Raw genomic sequence first — 17,357 nt, forward strand, 5'->3', positions numbered from 1 at the left:
GTTCGTAATTTCTAGATAAGTGATGTTTTTCTTTACTGATCTGTAAATCTTATGCCTTTTTACAAAATTATAACCAGAATAATACACAGTTCTTGGTTGGAATATCTAAAACCTTTGGCAATGTCTCCTGACCTAATCCTGTCTGCTGGATCTCCTTGCTGCCAGATTAGCTAAATCAGCCCTAAGAGGAACAAAGAGAATGTCCACATTTAAGAACGTCCGATTGATACTACAGATTCTGCGGCTATCTCATCTAGACAGAGGATATGCAACTCTAGCTGTCCTCGCTGGATCAGCTCAGCTCTGGAAAAGCTTACGACATGCGGTGACTCATGTGGCGGCTTTATCAGAAAATATCCCTCCACATCCGATCAGCCTTCACAGGTTTCTTTTATAAGCTGTAGTTCGCTTCAGAATTAGTATAGCAGACCTTGAAAAATCAAAAAATGTTACTTGACCTGCAGGTCGAGTGACTTAAATAATTTGCTCTTGACCCATAAACTGGTTTCAAATATGTGATCCTGAGCATTAATTCACTGAGCTGCCATTTTCTTCTTTATCACATGAGAGCACCTTCAAATATGTGAGTTCAGCATGTCTGCTGTACAAAAGACACTTGTGTTTGATTTAATAGACTAAAAGTTTGCCTCATATAGAATACAAATCTAGCCACATATAGGATACACATGACCGCTAGCTTTCCTCTTAGTTCATTAACCGCATTTTCATCAGAGCGGGGGCACAAATGCTTCTCAAATCGTGTTTAAAAACTATCACTTTTAATAAATGCATACCTGAAGCATGAATTCGTAGCACACATTTACTTTCTGCAGGTTTTCTATTGAAATGGCCACAACATTTTCCCCCCAAGTGGGTTTTACTGATTAAAGTATGTAGTGTATAATGTTTGGAAATTGAGTTTTATGTAAATATTTGTCACTCACACATCACCAAGTCAAGTTTTCTGATTTGTTTTGCTCGTATTTAAATCTTTGTTTGCCTCACACTTCTGAATTACAAAATAAATACTTTTTTTTTTTTTTTTATTTTTTTTGTTCGAAACCGTTTATTGCAGTCTTCAAATATATACAAGTATGGGCCTACAACCATTCTGGCCGGCCGCTAGAGTGACAGGAGAATATGACATACATACAAAAAAGGCTCTTGGCGTTGCAGAGAGGTAAATCAGGAGGTATCAACGACGTGGGCCACATAACTCCGAGCCCGCAATACGGTTTCATTTTATAAGAACACAACAACACACAAAAACCACACCCGCAAGGCAACCCGCAATCCGAAATGACAGCACGTGCTCCGTAAGTGGGGGACCCCAACCCTCCAAGAGAATCTAAAGAGGGGAACGGGAAGAGAGCACGGACCGGGGGACCCTGTGCACGGGGCCGGGGGAGGGGGTCAACTAGGGGGACGGAGCTGGCGAAGCCGCCGGCAGCAGCGGCGGCTCACAAATACCCCCGCGGTATGCGTTCCAGGGGCCCCAAACTTTCACCCACGCCCCAGGCTTACCTCTCGCCACGTACACCACCTTTTCTCGGAACATGCACCAATCCATGTGCTCTTTCCATGCCGACACCGCCGGGGGCCTCTGGGACCCTCACAGCTGCGCGATGTCACGCTTAGCTACCATATATCCCAAAGTCACCCATCGCGTCTGCGGAACAGAGTAGTCAGTTGGTTTCCACACATTCAGCAAGCATCTCCTCGCTTCAGGCAACAGCGCGACACGCGTAACCACTCGCAGGACCTCATGCACACCACGCCAGAATCGCTCCACCTTCGGGCACTCCCACAGAATATGCAAAAAAGTCGCCAAAGCACCACACCCACGCTTACACAGCCCATCCTCGGCATAGCCCATACGCAGAAGCCTTGGCCCCGTCATGTAAACCCGGTGGAGGATCTTTAGCTGGACGAAGCGAAGGCGAGCCGGTATGGCCACCTCCTTCGGAGAGGCCACCGCGGAGATCCAGTCCTCGTCGTCCAACTCCAGCCCATCGGCAACCCAGGCCTCGCGGAGGCCAGTCAGCAAGCCCGAGCGATCATTAATCAGTTTTTTATATATGAGGGAGATCGTGCTGTCCGGAACATGGCCATCCAGCACTCTATCCTCCAGGGGGGATGACTCCGGAATGGAGGCGACGTCTGGGAAGACGGAGCTCAGTGCGTGGCGGACCTGCAAGTACCGGAAGTATTCACTGCCCTGCAGCTGAAACTCCGTCTGCAGCGTCTCGAATGTTTTAAATCCCCCCCCTCGTCCAGAGGTCCCCCACTGCACTAATGCCGATCGTGTCCCACTTCTCGAAGCCCTTCGAGGTCCCAAAATAAATACTCTTTCGTAATTACTGATATATTTTAAAATACTTGCACTATTCATTTACAAGCTGTTTAAATGTTGTGTTAGAAAACAAAACCTGATATCTTACAGCCTTTTGTCTCAGTGATTGTCAGACAGCTCACTTGACAAAAAGCTTAGAGATCTAACTTTAATACAAGAAACAAAAGTAAACAACATTTTCCAGGATAAGATGAGAAATTATTAGTAAAAAGACAAACTGAGATTTGACATCTGTCCTTGAACAGACAGCAAATGTGTCGAGATAAAAACAAGACTTAAAGATGTCCTTATTGCTCATTCACTTTCTGAATGAGCAGAACACCTGTTCCTTCCAGCTTAAGTTTATTTGCCAGAATGGAGGTGTAGGTGCTAAAAATAGCTCGACTTGATCAAATCTAACTCACCAAAGCAAGAGGGCGAGTAGACTTTGAGGCCTGCATTTTAGTTAAGGCTTCCGGTTTTCTGTTTTTACTGATTTTTACAGATAAATACAGACAGAAAACAATGTGTTTCCTGTCTGTATTTATTTTTAAAAGCAGAAAAATACTGAAAATGGTGCTCATTGTGAAAAACTCTCCATGCTATCTTTCATGAATTCCAGGTAACGGCTGAGCGGGTGGACAGCATGGAGAGTTAAATTACAGGATGGGATTCCCTTAAATATATGAATATGTTAACATATATTTGTAGTATGACGCTAATATGTACCTGTGAGTGTAGTCTTTAGTCATACGTGGCTGCTTAGTTTGCGAAAACGTGAAAGGCATCCATGTTCAAGGCACATCCAAGAGTTAAATAAACTTGGAAATATACCATTTTACAGCTACATTTATTCTTGAAACACAAAATAAATATGGATAAATACCAATAAGATGGCCCAAAATAAATATTGATACATAAAGACAGAAATGTTGAAAAAAAAAATACCATACAATCGGGAACCCTAATTCTAGTCTGCAGTGCCTGTATATATTGAACTCCGCCCATTGGCCTTGTCTTTCCACAAGTTGGTTCAAGACCTTCCACACAAATGAATAAGGCGCTACCCATGTTAAGCTTTCTGATGCATGGTCCATTCTGGAAAGAAAGCTAAAAAGTAAATGAAGGAAACTGCTCTCAGATCAATTCTCCTGATGGTAGCTCGACGCGTTTTTATCAGAGTTTTGCAAAGCATTTGTAGCATCAGGACTAGGCATCATCCTTTACCACTTTATTGCCCTCTCCACCTTTGCTCATGCCGGCACATTTCACCTACTGTACCTCCCCATCTAAGTTGCAAAAACCCTTCTTCTCATTCTTATGTGCCTCTTTTCTGACTTCGATTTCTGCCTATGCATTTTCTTCTCTGCAATCATTTTTTCCAAACAGCCGTTTTTCTTCCTTTAAAGCATTTGTAAGAAAACACTGGCCTCCTGTGGCATGCTTCAGCTGCCTCCATATGAATCAACCAAAATTTTAAACAAATTTCAGTCTGCCAAAGAAGCGATTGAGTTAATACTGGTGGTGCACTGGTATGGCTGTAAAAGTGATAATACCTTTCTTTTTGTTAAAAATAAATAAATAATAAAATGTGAGCTTTCTCTTATTATGAAACAGTTGGAGCTTGTGATCTGTTTTTTTAGGATCTTCTGTGAATCTAACAGAATCCGATAACTTTGGAGGGTGGTTAATCTAGCATTTGTCTTTTGCAGGTGGAATGCCTCCTACTGTGCAGCTGACTGGACAGAAGCCCAGCCAGCAGCAGTATGACCCTTCTAAGGGGCCTCCAGTGCAGAATGCTGCCAGCCTGCATACACCTCCACCACAACTACCCACCCGTCTGCAGCCTTCTGGCATCCCCATGGCCATGCAGCTGGCCCAGCAGCAGCCGCAACCGACACAGCAGCAGCCCCCACAGCAGACGCTACAGCAGCCACCTCCTCAACCGTCGGTGCTACAGCAGCAGCATTTGGAGCCTCAGGCACAATCACAAACTATTGTTCAGGTGAAAAAGGAACCACAGGCCGTCCCGATAGCTACACCCCTGCAGAGCCAGCTCTCTGGACCACTTCAGCAACCACAGCAAACACTGCCACTCCAAGTGCCAGGGAAAGCCCAGGTGCAGACGGCTTCGCTTCAGGCTCCAGGGCTGCAGCAGCAGGTACATGCGAGGATGGGCTGCATGTCAGAGTGGTAATGGGGAGTAGGGAGGGGGGCATGAAATCCACCCTTCCGCCCCAGCTGGGAAAGTTGTAGGAAGGATTTCACAGTATACAGTGAAACATATCACAAATTCTTTGATTAAAAAGCAAAAAAACCAAAATCTGTTCTGCGAACCAAATGGACGATGCAAAATGTGTAATTAAAAATTACTAATATATATATATTTACCTATTAGTAAAAGTATGAACCTTTCTGTGTTCCTTTATTTTTTAATCTTTAACTCCCTAATCCTTTTCCTCAATCCTCCATATCTACAGATGTGTGTGAGCCCTGTTCCCTGGGTCTCTGTAGACACACCTTTGTCAACCTCATTTCGTGAGTCCACACATCTGTTTGTGTGTTTGAATCTAGTTTCCAAGAATCTCCACATAGTTGTCTTGTTCTGTTCAGCCCCCTATCAGCCGCTCTATGCTTATGTCTGTGTCTCCATACTGTATGTTCCGTCACTGCCCTTCTGAGCCTCCGGATCTTGAACTTTGTCCAAGCTCTATTCTCAAGACTACACATCTTATGTATGAACCTGGTATCACTTAGGCCCAGCATCTTTGGTTGAATGAGCCCCCTTCCCTCCCACTCTCTTTCGCCTGTACAGATCTGCAGCCTACCTTAAGTTCTCTGAGTTTCCCCCAGGTGTCATCCCAAATCTGTTTGCTCCTCACATCTGCATCCACAGGTGAGCCATGTTCCTTTGAGTACCACGGCGGATTCTGTGACCTTCGTTTTCTATTGGTTGACATTCCTACAGCCCTTTACAAGCTCTGTTCCAGAGATCTCCACATTTGTTGTGTTTGATCCTAAGTACTCCAGCCCTACTCCTGATTAGCCCCACTCCTCCATATGCAAGACCCTAAATCAGCAGCTCTGCGGGTGGATCGAGAAGCTGGTTTTGTATCACAAAGACCCCATTCTCCAGTCCATTCTTCAAGAGAGCTCCATCGTAATCAATAAAACGTTTCTGAAAGAGAATAGAGAGTTACGAAAACATACACAAATCAGTGGCCCTTCCTTGGAGAGCAGATGTGGCTATATAGAGCCCTTTCTGTGCTGCTTCCTGTATGTTTTTACTTTTCAGCCCTACAAACCTATTGCAGGCCAGATTTTCCAGCACAGTTTGTAAAAGGTGTAACTGTTACAGCTGAACTAGAAGAGAGAGGCCCTCATAATCCCCTATTATGTGTGATAGGTTGGGACTGAATGGATGTACTCCGAAGCAGTGATGCCACTTTTACTTCCGGCGATTCGGACAAATGTCTAAAGCCCTATCTGTGTTTAGTTGAACTGTATACCTATACTTTTAATTTTAATGCCATGTTTGGAATGGTGGTGTTTCAGAAGGATGCCCATCCCTTATGCAGCAGGGCATTATGTGCACATTCATAAAATATCTGGCACATTCCCCCAGAGCTGCTGTCAAGATGGATTGATAATGTTATTTGGGAAAGCAGGGCAGTTTTGGACTCCAGAATGGTGGCCTATAGAATAAGGCCTCACCCCTATACCCAAACAATTAGTGAAAAAACTTGGCCTTTAAAATAGATCAGTCTCTGCCCATGAAAGATCAGGTCATTGCCTCCAGCTGCAGGTGTTTTAATATGGTACGTCTATTGAAGAAAGCTTTCTCCGGTCAGGAAAACCCTAGTTCAGGCCTTGATTCTTAGCAATTTGACTCTTGTAACGCCTTACTTGCATCAGCCAAGAAGTCCTTAATGTCCAAATAGCAAGTGGTCCAAAACACAGCTGCACGGCTTGTATGTAATCTTCCTTCCTGTTCTTCGGCAGAACCATTACTGAAAGCCTTGTATTTGCTACCCATTAAGAAAAGGTCAATCTTTAATATCTGTTGCCTTACATATAAATCACTAACAGGAAATGGACCTACTTGCCTGCGTCAAAAACTGAACTACTACTGTCCAGTTAGGAATCTGCACTCTAAGGACAAAGCTCTGCTTAGTGTCCCTGATATCTGATTGACTAGATGTGGGGTCAGGTCTTTCTCTTACCTGTCCCCATGCTATTGGAATGCGCTACCTTATTATGCTCACATCTGCCCTGATCACATCAAATTCAGAAAATTGCTTAAAACAATCTTATTTTAATTGTTTTGTGTTAGGTTTGCCTGTGTTTATTGCTAGTGCCGAGATACCTCTTCGGAGGCGATTCGTGCCCTATAGTAAGCTGTATTAACATTAACATTGATGGACCTAAAGGGATTTCTTGCTAATCAGTGTGTGAAACTCTTTCTTGACTTGTGTTTTTGTCAAAACAGCCTGTAGCAGTGAGACCGCCTTCCGATACTGCCAAGCCGGGTCAGCGTCCTCCACCCCTCTCTTTGCCTGCCACAACTGTCGCTCCACCCACCATGGTGCACACCACACCACCTACCACACAACCTTTACCCAGTAAGAGGATCTCCCCAGCCACCAGCAAATCCTTGTCTCCTGTAGCAGCCAGATCGCCTGGTTCTGCAGGACCTTCTGCTCAGAGAAGCCTGAGCCCAGGTCAAAGTGCTCCAACACAGCCGCCAGAGAGCAAGGTGACAGAGCAGCTAACTCTGGTAAGGCTCCAAACCACCACCAAAAAGAGTAGCACTTATACGATGCATATGACCCGTGGTGGAGCTCTTGGAATGGGATCAAGCCTTCCTAAGACCTGAGCACATGACTGTGACACATTTGTAGTATGGTTTTTGCTGCACCACAGTACACACATTCATATCCTTCATGCACTTGTAATACGGTGAGCACTCTTAGGCAAGATTTTGATCAAATATAGGCCTTTGAAAAATAAATTTGAGTTAATATATTGCCAATCTGATGACATTGAAAGTGTAGCGCATTGACTTGTTATCCCACTCTCGAATCCTTTTCTACTGCAACGCTGGAGTTTCCCTTCAGCAGTTGGGTGTCTGTGAAAAAAGGGGAAAGACATTAAAGCATAAAACGAGCAGTTCAATACTAACCCTAATGAATGAATCTGAATATGGCTTCGCATAAATCATTATTTTCTGTCTGGCCCCTATGGATAAAGAGACGTGACAGTGCAAGTTTAGAGAATGCTTTGCCACTGAAAGTGCCCATTCTTTTGTATCTGGTTCATACAGCGCGGTCAAGTGGGTTTAGTAACTTCGAGACTTCGGACTGAATGCTGTGGAAATAGATTTAGAGTTCCTTCAGAGAGGTGTATGCTGTCAGTCATGAGATCTTCATGGATGTTGAATTATACTGCCTTGCACAGGATCCCAGAAGAATTTTACAAAGAGATATAAACTTTTCTAAAACCATTTTGTAAGACGTGTATGTCTGCAGTCAACTTTTTTCTTTTAAAAACAAATCGGTTATAATTGGAAATCTATTGTTAGTGAACCTCAATTCCTGAATCACTCTTTTTAAAAGATGTATAACACAAAAGCAAGTTGAGCTAAATAGTTAACTGCATGTTGTGTGCATCCATTTTTTCACAGAAACACATCTCAAGAAAATGTCTGCAGGGACTTTGTAGCAGCTCATGGAGGCACTTGATAAAATAAGTGCCAATGTTTGGTTATTTTGGGTACTCTACACATTCTTGGTAACAGTTGTTTAAAAGTTTTACTTTTCATTTTCTTGCAGTTTATTCTGTTTCTTGAAGTCTGTTGAAATCAATATTTCACAGATTTTACTTCTCACAGGAGCTATTAAACTCTTTACCTTGATCAGTCGGATACCTGGCATGCTGCTTTATCAATGCAGACAGTATAATAGCTTGCAGTTCAGGGCACATCCATTGGCTTCGGAATTGGAATGTAAACAGACATGCGGATGCTCTCATGAAGCCAGCACACACAGTAGTAATATGTTGCTCAATATTATTTTAATGGTGCATTCTGATAGTTGTACTTTATCGTACCTTTTCATTTCTTATGTATCATTGCATTATGATATGGTGAAGTACAGGGTTCTGGTTTCGAGTAATGGGTAACGGTGAGGGTGCAGTCAAGGATGGGTAAGATAAGGGTTGCTGCCGTGTGGTTGTCGAGGTCAGGCATAGGGATGATTTAGGGTAAAAGTAACAATTTGAGTCAACATTAGGGTAACAATAGGAGTTGTGTCTGGGCAAATCTTAGAGTTGGGGCAAGCTTATATCATGTCTAGGGTCATTTTAAGGATTAGCAACAGGTATTAAATGTTATTGTAAGACGATAGTTAAGGGTGTAGTTAGATAATATATTAATAAAACATTTTTAAACAATATGTTAACAATTATCGATGAATTCCTTTATGCAAGCTGAAACATCCATAATAAATATTGGTGAATATGGCTTACAAAAGACCTTTGGTACCACATCAGGGCCCATAAGGATGATTGGGCCTAGCTAGCAGTTTGCTTCCAATGCAGATTTACTGTTGACGCTCACTCAAGCACAGCAACCCTAGGTTGCACAAGAGTGTTGGTGCCGTGCTACTGCGACAGTTCTTGTGGAATATTGCTTGACCATGATATTGTGAATGCTTGCTTTTCAGGAAAACCAAGTGCATCAGCGTATAGCCGAACTGCGGAAGGAAGGTTTGTGGTCTCCAAGGAGGCTACCCAAGCTGCAGGAGCCACCGCGGCCGAAGTCTCACTGGGATTACCTACTGGAAGAGATGGAGTGGATGGCAGCGGACTTTGCTCAAGAAAGAAGGTGGAAAGTGGCCGCAGCTAAGAAGGTAGGAGTATTGGGGCTTCTCCTTGTGTCAAGGGGTAACTCATTTAAAGACCTCTAACCATTGTTTGCACCTGGTCTCCAGTCATATATTTAACTGGGTGCCGATGCTTTTCTCTTGCTTTGAAGTACATATTTCCTATGAAAGCTTTTACACGTGACCTTTCTATGTTGTTAATACTGAGTGCAATCAGTGTTCTTTTCGGATGCCTGTGACACCAGAGAACAATAAGCATTCAGTCAAAGTTTATTTGGTAAGTGTTTATTTGTACTTACAAAATTATCAACATGTTGGTCCCTGTGAAGACAGGTACATGCTTGGTGAATGGACAGTGACTGCACATACATGAGGTATTGCATATCTCCAGGTTGAATATTTGTAAGAAGGGACAAATTAGGTATTTGGAAAATAGATAATTTAGTCACTGTTAGAAGCAGCCTCTTTATATGGTTTACCAAAAAAGGTATACCATGCAGAGAGTCCAGGAATTCCCTTATGAGGGGACAGGGGCCTGCTCTAGCAGTCCCAAATCAAATCAATCAAGAGAATTTATATCGCGCACATATCACTCAACATGAGTCTCATGGCGCTTGCAGATTGCTCGAGTGGACGAATCAGGCTAATTGACATAGAGCCAGGTTTTCAGCTCTTTACGGAATTTACCATGTTCTCGGATGCTACGGAGATGGAAAGGCATTTTGTTCCAGAGCGATGGTGCCAGAAAGGAAAACGAACGGCCTCCTTGTCTGACGGTGTTAATTCTTAACGGAGTTAGCAATGCCGCATCACTGGAACGTAGCATTCTGGCCGGGTGATACCACTGCAGCTTTTTACTCCAATATTTTTGACTGATTCCATGCATGGACATATGCGTAAGACACAGCACTTTAAAGCGGACTCGCTTTTTGATCGGGAGCCAGTGGAGAGTGTTAAGACAAGCTGCAGAAGGTGATCTATATGGACGGTCAAGAACCAGTCTTGAAGCTGTGTTCTGTAGAACCTGGAGTTTGTCTATAAGATCTTCATTTATTGACAACAGTAATGCGTTTCCATAGTCCATTCTATTTGTTATCAGACCTTGTGTCAAGGGTTTACGCGCCTCCATAGGGAGCCATCTAAAAACCTTTCTGAGACTGCACATGACACCAAAACAGGTGCCAATAACGTGTTTAACATGGCTACGCATGGATAGACAATCATCCATGTGAAAGCCCAGATTGCGGACTGTGTTCTTTGGAGCAGGATAGAGTCCAAGCCCAGAAGGCCACCAGTCATGTGACCAATGGTTGATGGCTTTACCAAAAAGCATAATCTCCGATTTGGCCCCGTTTAGTTGGAGATGATTGATTCTCATCCATTCGTCATCATTTATAAGACAGTCTTTAAAGAGCTTTTTAGTATCGCCTGGGTCGGGACCTAGGGTGATCAGAATCTGCGTGTCATCTGCGTAGGATATGACATCAAAACCGTGCGATCTGATCACCCCAGCCAAAGGGGTGATATAAAGGTTGAAAAGCGTGGGGCTCAGAATAGAGCCTTGTGGGACTCCCATTTTTACTGGTCTTGCACAGGAAACAAAATTTCCCATCTGGACAGTAGTGGTGCGTTCGGACAGGTAGCTGATAAACCATTTCAGGGCATTTCCCCTGACACCAACCTCCCATAGCCTTTGCTCAAGGATTTTACGGGAGATGGTGTCAAAGGCAGCAGATAGGTCAAGCAGGACAAGGATAGCCGATTGGTGTTTATCTAGGTTAATCTGATATTATCAGTAACCTCAACCAATGCCGTTTCTGTACTGTCTGCTGCTCTAAAACCGGATTGAGAGGGGTCTAGGAGATCATGCCTCTCCAGATGGCCCACCAGTTGCTGATTTATAATAGATTCCAATATTTTTCCAAAATAGGGAAGAAGTGAAATTGGACGATAATTCAGAAGCACCTTAGGGTCAGCAGTTGGCTTCTTTAGAATTGGTCTAACACTAGCTACCTTCCAAACAGAAGGAAAGACCGCATGAGACAGAGATTGATTAAAAAGTGCAATCATGCTGTCTAGGACAGTGGGTGCCATTATAGAGAAATATTTAGAAGGAAAAGGGTCGGCCGGAGAGCTGGATTTTATTTTTAACATAGCTGAGGTGACGGATTTATAGTCACATTCGATAAATTTATCTAAAAGACCCAAAGGGTTTGATAAAAAACACGGTGATTCACTAAATGACTATGAGTGGGTATAGGGGCGAAAGTCTTGTGAATAGTCATAACTTTTTCCTCGAAAAAATTTGACAGCGAATCGGTCCAGTCTTGGGATATGGGTATAATGGGTGAATTTGTAGAAGTAGTAAAATCTCTTAAAATATGAAAAAGTTCTCTTGAAGAGTTCTCTGCCATAGTTATCCGGCTCAGCAAATAGGATATTTTTGCCTGTTTTAATTTGTTCATATAGGAGTGATGCTGTTTTTTATACCCTTCGTCATTAGCAGGGCTTCTGTTTTTCCGCCATAGTCTTTCGGCCCTTCTACATAGATTTTTAGCAGTTTTTAATTGATCGGTAAACCAGGGAGCGATTCTGGTCTTAGGGTTTACCCTCTTCTAAGGGGCAATTTTATCTAGAGTGGTCAGGATATCTTTATTGAATTGTAACGCCCTTTGGTTTGTGCTAGTTTCCAAGACTTTTTGATCAGAACAAAAAAGTTTTTGAAAAAGATGGGGGGTAACCTTACGCCAAGATCTGCGCAGAACAGTTTCATTATCTGAATTATTTTTCCCTAGTAAGGCCGTAGATTTAGCAAATTTAAATAAATAATGGTCAGTCCATATCAATGCTTCTGGGGGTTCCATGGTAATTTCAGAAATATTCGTAAACAAGAGGTCTAGCGTATGCCCGGCCTGATGGGTAGGACCGTCGACCAATTGTGCAAGACCTAGTGAATTCATGTTGGTAATTAATTTTTCAGTATCTAAATTTAGTAGCATCTCTGCATGGTGGTTAAAATCGGCAATCAAAAGGAAATTATCAGAGGCTAAGACATGAGGCGCAACGAATTCTAATAACTGATTTGAGAAATTCCCTTTAACACCTGGGGGTCGATAAGCCAGAGCCGCTCTCCACGTACCATTTGAGGGACCAGTAATCTTAACGGCACATACTTCCATTTGGGCATTCATTATATTCTCCAGAATTGTGATCGTTAAAATATCTTTATGGGCAATTAATAGACCACCCCCTCTTTTTTCTTTTCTATCAACTTGAACGATTTTGTAGTGTGAAGGAAAAGCAATATGTATATCTGGGCCAGCGTCTGCATGAAGCCAGGTTTCGGTGATGAAACATATATCAGGATTATTTAGATCTAATACGTCCCATACCTCGGTGGAGTGCTTGGGAATGGAGCGGGCATTTAAATAAATCGCTCTAAGGGGCGTGTTGTATTGGCTGGACTTATGAAAGCTTTTTGGAGTCTTATAACCAATAGGTATAGAAGAACGCCAAATGTCAGGGACACTAGACAGATCCGTTTCCCATACACCCATATAGCTGCCAGTATGAATATTCAAATCTTTTAATTCTTAGCCAGTATATTGAATGAAACCCATAACTCCAGGAACGTGCTAGAAACGGCAGTGATACAGTATAAGAAGAAATAGCTGTGGGGAAGCTAATACGGGGTAAAACAATGATGACCTGCTGCTTCCGGTAGCAACCCGGAAGCGGATACTAACCCTAGCGACCCTCCGCTCAATCGGCACACGCCGTGACGGAACGGGGTCAAGTGCAGCCAGGCAGGGCGGAGCTTCAATTCAGTATGTGTTCTACAATGTACTACTTTAATTTTAAAAGCAGATTGTGCAAAATGGCATTTACTACTTCAATTTTAAAAGCAGATGGCAATTCAGGTTTTGCAAAATAGCAATTTAAAGATAATGGTACCATAAGCTGGACACATAAAATACCGCCTTAAATCAATAGCATCAGCAGCGGCCCAAAACTCGAGCAGCGCTGCTCTTCTTCAAGGTGCTCTTCTAGGGGTTAGTGTAGTCGAGCAGCCTTAGGCTTATCAGAGAGGAGTGTTAGACATCTGCAGAGTCACACAGTAGTCGATAAGTAAAGCACACGACCCAAGAACGAGATACACACCGATTTATGAAAATACACTTATCTGTAATTATATTCAGGCACCAGCATCACTATGATCAAGTAAGTACGTTTTTCAGTAGAAATACTTTTGCATTTAAAAAGTGAACAGTGCATTTTTCAGAAGCTGCAATGTTACCCTATGGGAGAAAGAACCAGTATGGCATTCAGGTACAGTACAGTGACTTACCGGACCAATCTCCAGGACTTCAGGTGAGTGGTGGGCAGGGTCCAAGGCAGCACCAGCAAAACAACACCAGCGGCACTAGGGCGGGCGGATGCAGGGGTGCAAAACAGCGTTTGGTGCCCAATGTTAGTCTATAAGGATCGGTCTTTGCATAAAGAGGTTGCAGGCTTTGACTGAGAGGCCAGGCAGGCTGAACCAACAGGGGGCTCAGCCCTCACAATGTTTATGGACATAGGGACCTCTTTGGTCCTCTTCTCCACGTGGCAGGGTTGACGGGTGCAGAGATGGCTTTAGGCGTTGGGGGTTTCCTTACCAGGAGCTGTTGCGGTAGAGGGGACCTGCGAACAGAGGCTGCAGGCGACGTCGGGTCATCTGCGAGGGGTGAAACCTCAGTGGGCTCATTGTCAGGAGGGCTTGGAGACCTTGCTGGCACAGTTTGCCCACTTAAACTCAGGCTTGGAGCCACGGATGCAGTGGTGTCCTTAAGCGTCAGGTTTTCGCAGTCCTCTTAGGTCACTTTGGGTGCCTGCAGGATGCAGTGAAAAAACAACAGTTGATGGACAGAATGCAGAACAATGTCATACATTCAACCCAGTACAGAGATCTGGGTCTAAATCCATCGTTTCTTTGCTCACCATGCCATTCCAGTTTGAACCCAGCCATATGCAAATCAGTCTTGACCCTGTGCCTCATGGGAACAGTCCAGCCCGAACTGCCAAGCCAGGTCCTCCCTGAACTGGAAACAAGCATCCTAAGACCGGTTTCGGGGTTTCACCCCTCTTCAGCCAGGATAGCTTGATTCCAGTGGCTTGGAGAGCACGAGACCCACGTCTGGGCATACCTGTCCCACTCGGAGTGACCTGCAAAAACAACAGTTGATGGACAGAATGCAGAACAATGGGAACAATCCATCGTTTCTTTGCTCACCATGCCATTCCAGTTTGAACCCAGCCATATGCAAATCAGTCTTGACCCTGTGCCTCATGGGAACAGTCCAGCCCGAACTGCCAAGCCAGGTCCTCCCTGAACTGGAAACAAGCATCCTAAGACCGGTTTCAGGGTTTCACCCCTCTTCAGCCAGGATAGCTTGATTCCAGTGGCATGGAGAGCACGGGACCCACGTCTGGGCATACCCATCCCACTTGGGGTGACAAATATAAAAACAACAGTTGATGGACAGAATGCAGAACAATGTCATACATTCACCCCTGTACAGAGATCTGGGTCTGCTGCTTCACTGGAGTTCTTGGTTCCTGGGTGGAGTGCTTGCAGGTCTCCCAGGATTTGGAGATATAGCAGCTGCAGGACAAGTCAGTTGCAGTGTATTCTGTTCTTGTTCTTTGTGACATTTCACATTCATCTTCTTTCAGGTCAACAGGATCTGTTTTTCTGTCGCCAGGGGCTCCCCTAAATACTGAATTTAGTGGTATTAGGGGAGTGTAGGTTAGTAGCCAATGGGCTACCTCCCCCTGGGTGTCACTATGCCCCCTATCTGGCCACTTCTTGTGGGAAGTGGGCATAACCCTGGCCCATAGTTAAGTTTGCCATCACAAAGATGACCAACTCTGAAAAGTTGTGTCCGCTTCAGGTTAGGCTTCCTTAGAGGTGGTACTAGCCTGGGGGTGGGCACACCTACCTGACTGGCTAATTTTCCTGCCTGTGAAGATGCCAAAGGGCTCTGGACAGAGGGGGTCGGCTTCCTCTCCTGTGAGGGAAGCCAGACTTTCATTTCAAAGACTATAGCTTCTTTGAAGCTCCTCGGCATGGGAATGCTATCAGAAGGTCATCCTGTGGGAGGGAGTGTGAGCAACCTTTTCCCGAGCAGGCTGTGTGTCTGACGACCTGAGAGCAAAGGCCCACACAGTTAGGGGTCAGAAACTCGTCTCTGGTGGCAGGATGGCAGAAACCAGTCAGTCGACACACGAGTGGCTGGTAGGTTTTCAGAGAGGCACCTTTAAGGTGCCCTCTGGGTGCTTGTATTAATAAATTCAACACTGGAATCAGTGTAGCTTTATGTATATGAGATGTTTGATACCAAACATTCCTATTTTCAGTGAGGCCATCGTGTAGCTGGGGAACAAATTTTCACCCGTGTCGAGCACGTTTTAAATTGGCTTCCTTGTTCACTTCCCCTGGCAGTAATGGGACGACTACCCAGCACAGGGACGTATCTGCTCCGGCAGATATGTCCTCACATATAATATAATGCCTTAGGGTTGTAAGGCCTGCTGTAGGGGTTACTTGCAAAAATTACATGCAGTGTTAGGGGACATAGCACACAAGGTGGCGTGCCATGTTGTGTTTTCACTTTGGTCTGTACCAAAACACACAGCCCGCAGCGGCAGACTTGCATGTTTTTGGTGCGGTGTCGCTTAGGGTGGCACAATTCGTGCTGCAATTCTTCGGGACCCTCTTTAGTACCTAAGGCCCTAGGTACCAGGGGAATAATTTAATCGGGACCTAGAGGGTGCTAAAGGTATTGCCAATTGGGGAAACAATTGTACAATATAAGGAAAGAGATCCGGCACTAGGGACCTGGTTAGCAGGAATCCAATGCACTTTCAGTCAATCGCATCCAATACCAGGCAAAAAGTGACCATGTCATAAAGGGTCGCACTTCTACAGTCGCTTTGACATCAGTCATTGGTCTTTTATGGCTGACTTGACCAGTGCGTCTTAGGTTTTAGCCTACAGGTAGCTGATAACAGTGTCTCCGTGAAGGGGCATGAACAAGCTAATGGACAGAAACGTGGATAGGGCACAGAGGTTTTGGGCTAACAAATAGATTTAGTTTGGCAAAACGCAGATTATAGACTAGCAACTTTCTTGATGGTGTTTTTGGAAGGTACATTGCCACAGTGTAATTCAAGGGTCGTGAAGTACAGAATAAGACATTTCTGATGGGATCAGTGCTTCATGGACAAATACTAGTCGATGAAATCTGTAATATTTGAACAATGGCAAGTATAAGCACACATTTGAGTTCAGTATGTAGGATTTGCAGTTCACTTATAGGTGTAAGTACCATACATTTGGAACTTTTTCTGTATTCCTATGTGGTGCTATTTAATAAAATACTAAAGAAAGAACTGTATATAGTAGGCTTTGCCAGTATCTAGGACATCCACAAAACTATGTTCTATATTGATCCAACTGATTTGCTAGTGTGACCTGTAAAGGTGCACTAATGTGTGCAGGGAGCGTGCTCTGGTGTTTGAAATAGGAAAATTGACATGCGTACCATTTTCCTCATCATATGTATTTATCCAGTATTGGGGTATGGTATGGTATAGATGAAAGTCTCTGTAGTCCCAATAATAGCCTCTTCTCTCAGAACGTGAGAGTTATTGAGGAAAGGTTAGACATATTTCGTAGTCTATTACCTTGTTTCCTGCCACTCTGCCATATTACTGCCTTAATAGGGTCAGAGAAATGAAGTATGATCTTGGATGATCTAAAAAGTAGTAACAGCTGAAGAAACTGAGCAGAGCTCAGGGAGACTTCCCTTCACACACGACGTGCGGTGAAAATCTGAGGAGAACTGCCTCTGCTGGGAAGGTTCTGGAGGGTGCTGGCAGCTGATTGGCTGGGACCAATCTTTGGTTCTTTTTTTCTATAATGATGTAGATAGGCTACTAAGACTTGGGCCTTAGGCTTTTTCTTTTAGCCTACTACTATTATTTACTCTTGGCACTACTTTTGTATTTACCGTGGGACTCCCGCCTCGGCGACGGGGAATGATTCAGGCATGTGAATCTATGAAAGATACCAATACTGGATAACTGTAGTTACAGGTAAG

General features: G+C 44.0%; 1 protein-coding gene across 4 annotated transcripts in view; it reads left to right on the plus strand.

Moving 5' to 3' along the window:
• The window catches only part of EP400 (E1A binding protein p400), an 852,236-nt gene that overhangs the window by 62,225 nt on the left and 772,654 nt on the right, over positions 1-17,357 (plus strand). For all 4 annotated transcript variants that reach the window (XM_085634324.1, XM_085634328.1, XM_085634325.1 and 1 more), the window contains 3 exons: positions 4,045-4,493; positions 6,822-7,109; positions 9,055-9,240. In XM_085634324.1, coding sequence (XP_085490450.1) covers positions 4,045-4,493; positions 6,822-7,109; positions 9,055-9,240 — 923 coding nt within the window. The remainder of the gene's footprint in view (positions 1-4,044; positions 4,494-6,821; positions 7,110-9,054; positions 9,241-17,357) is intronic.

Source organism: Triturus cristatus, chromosome 11, assembly GCF_964204655.1.
Source record: "Triturus cristatus chromosome 11, aTriCri1.1, whole genome shotgun sequence".
Taxonomy (NCBI): domain Eukaryota; kingdom Metazoa; phylum Chordata; class Amphibia; order Caudata; family Salamandridae; genus Triturus; species Triturus cristatus.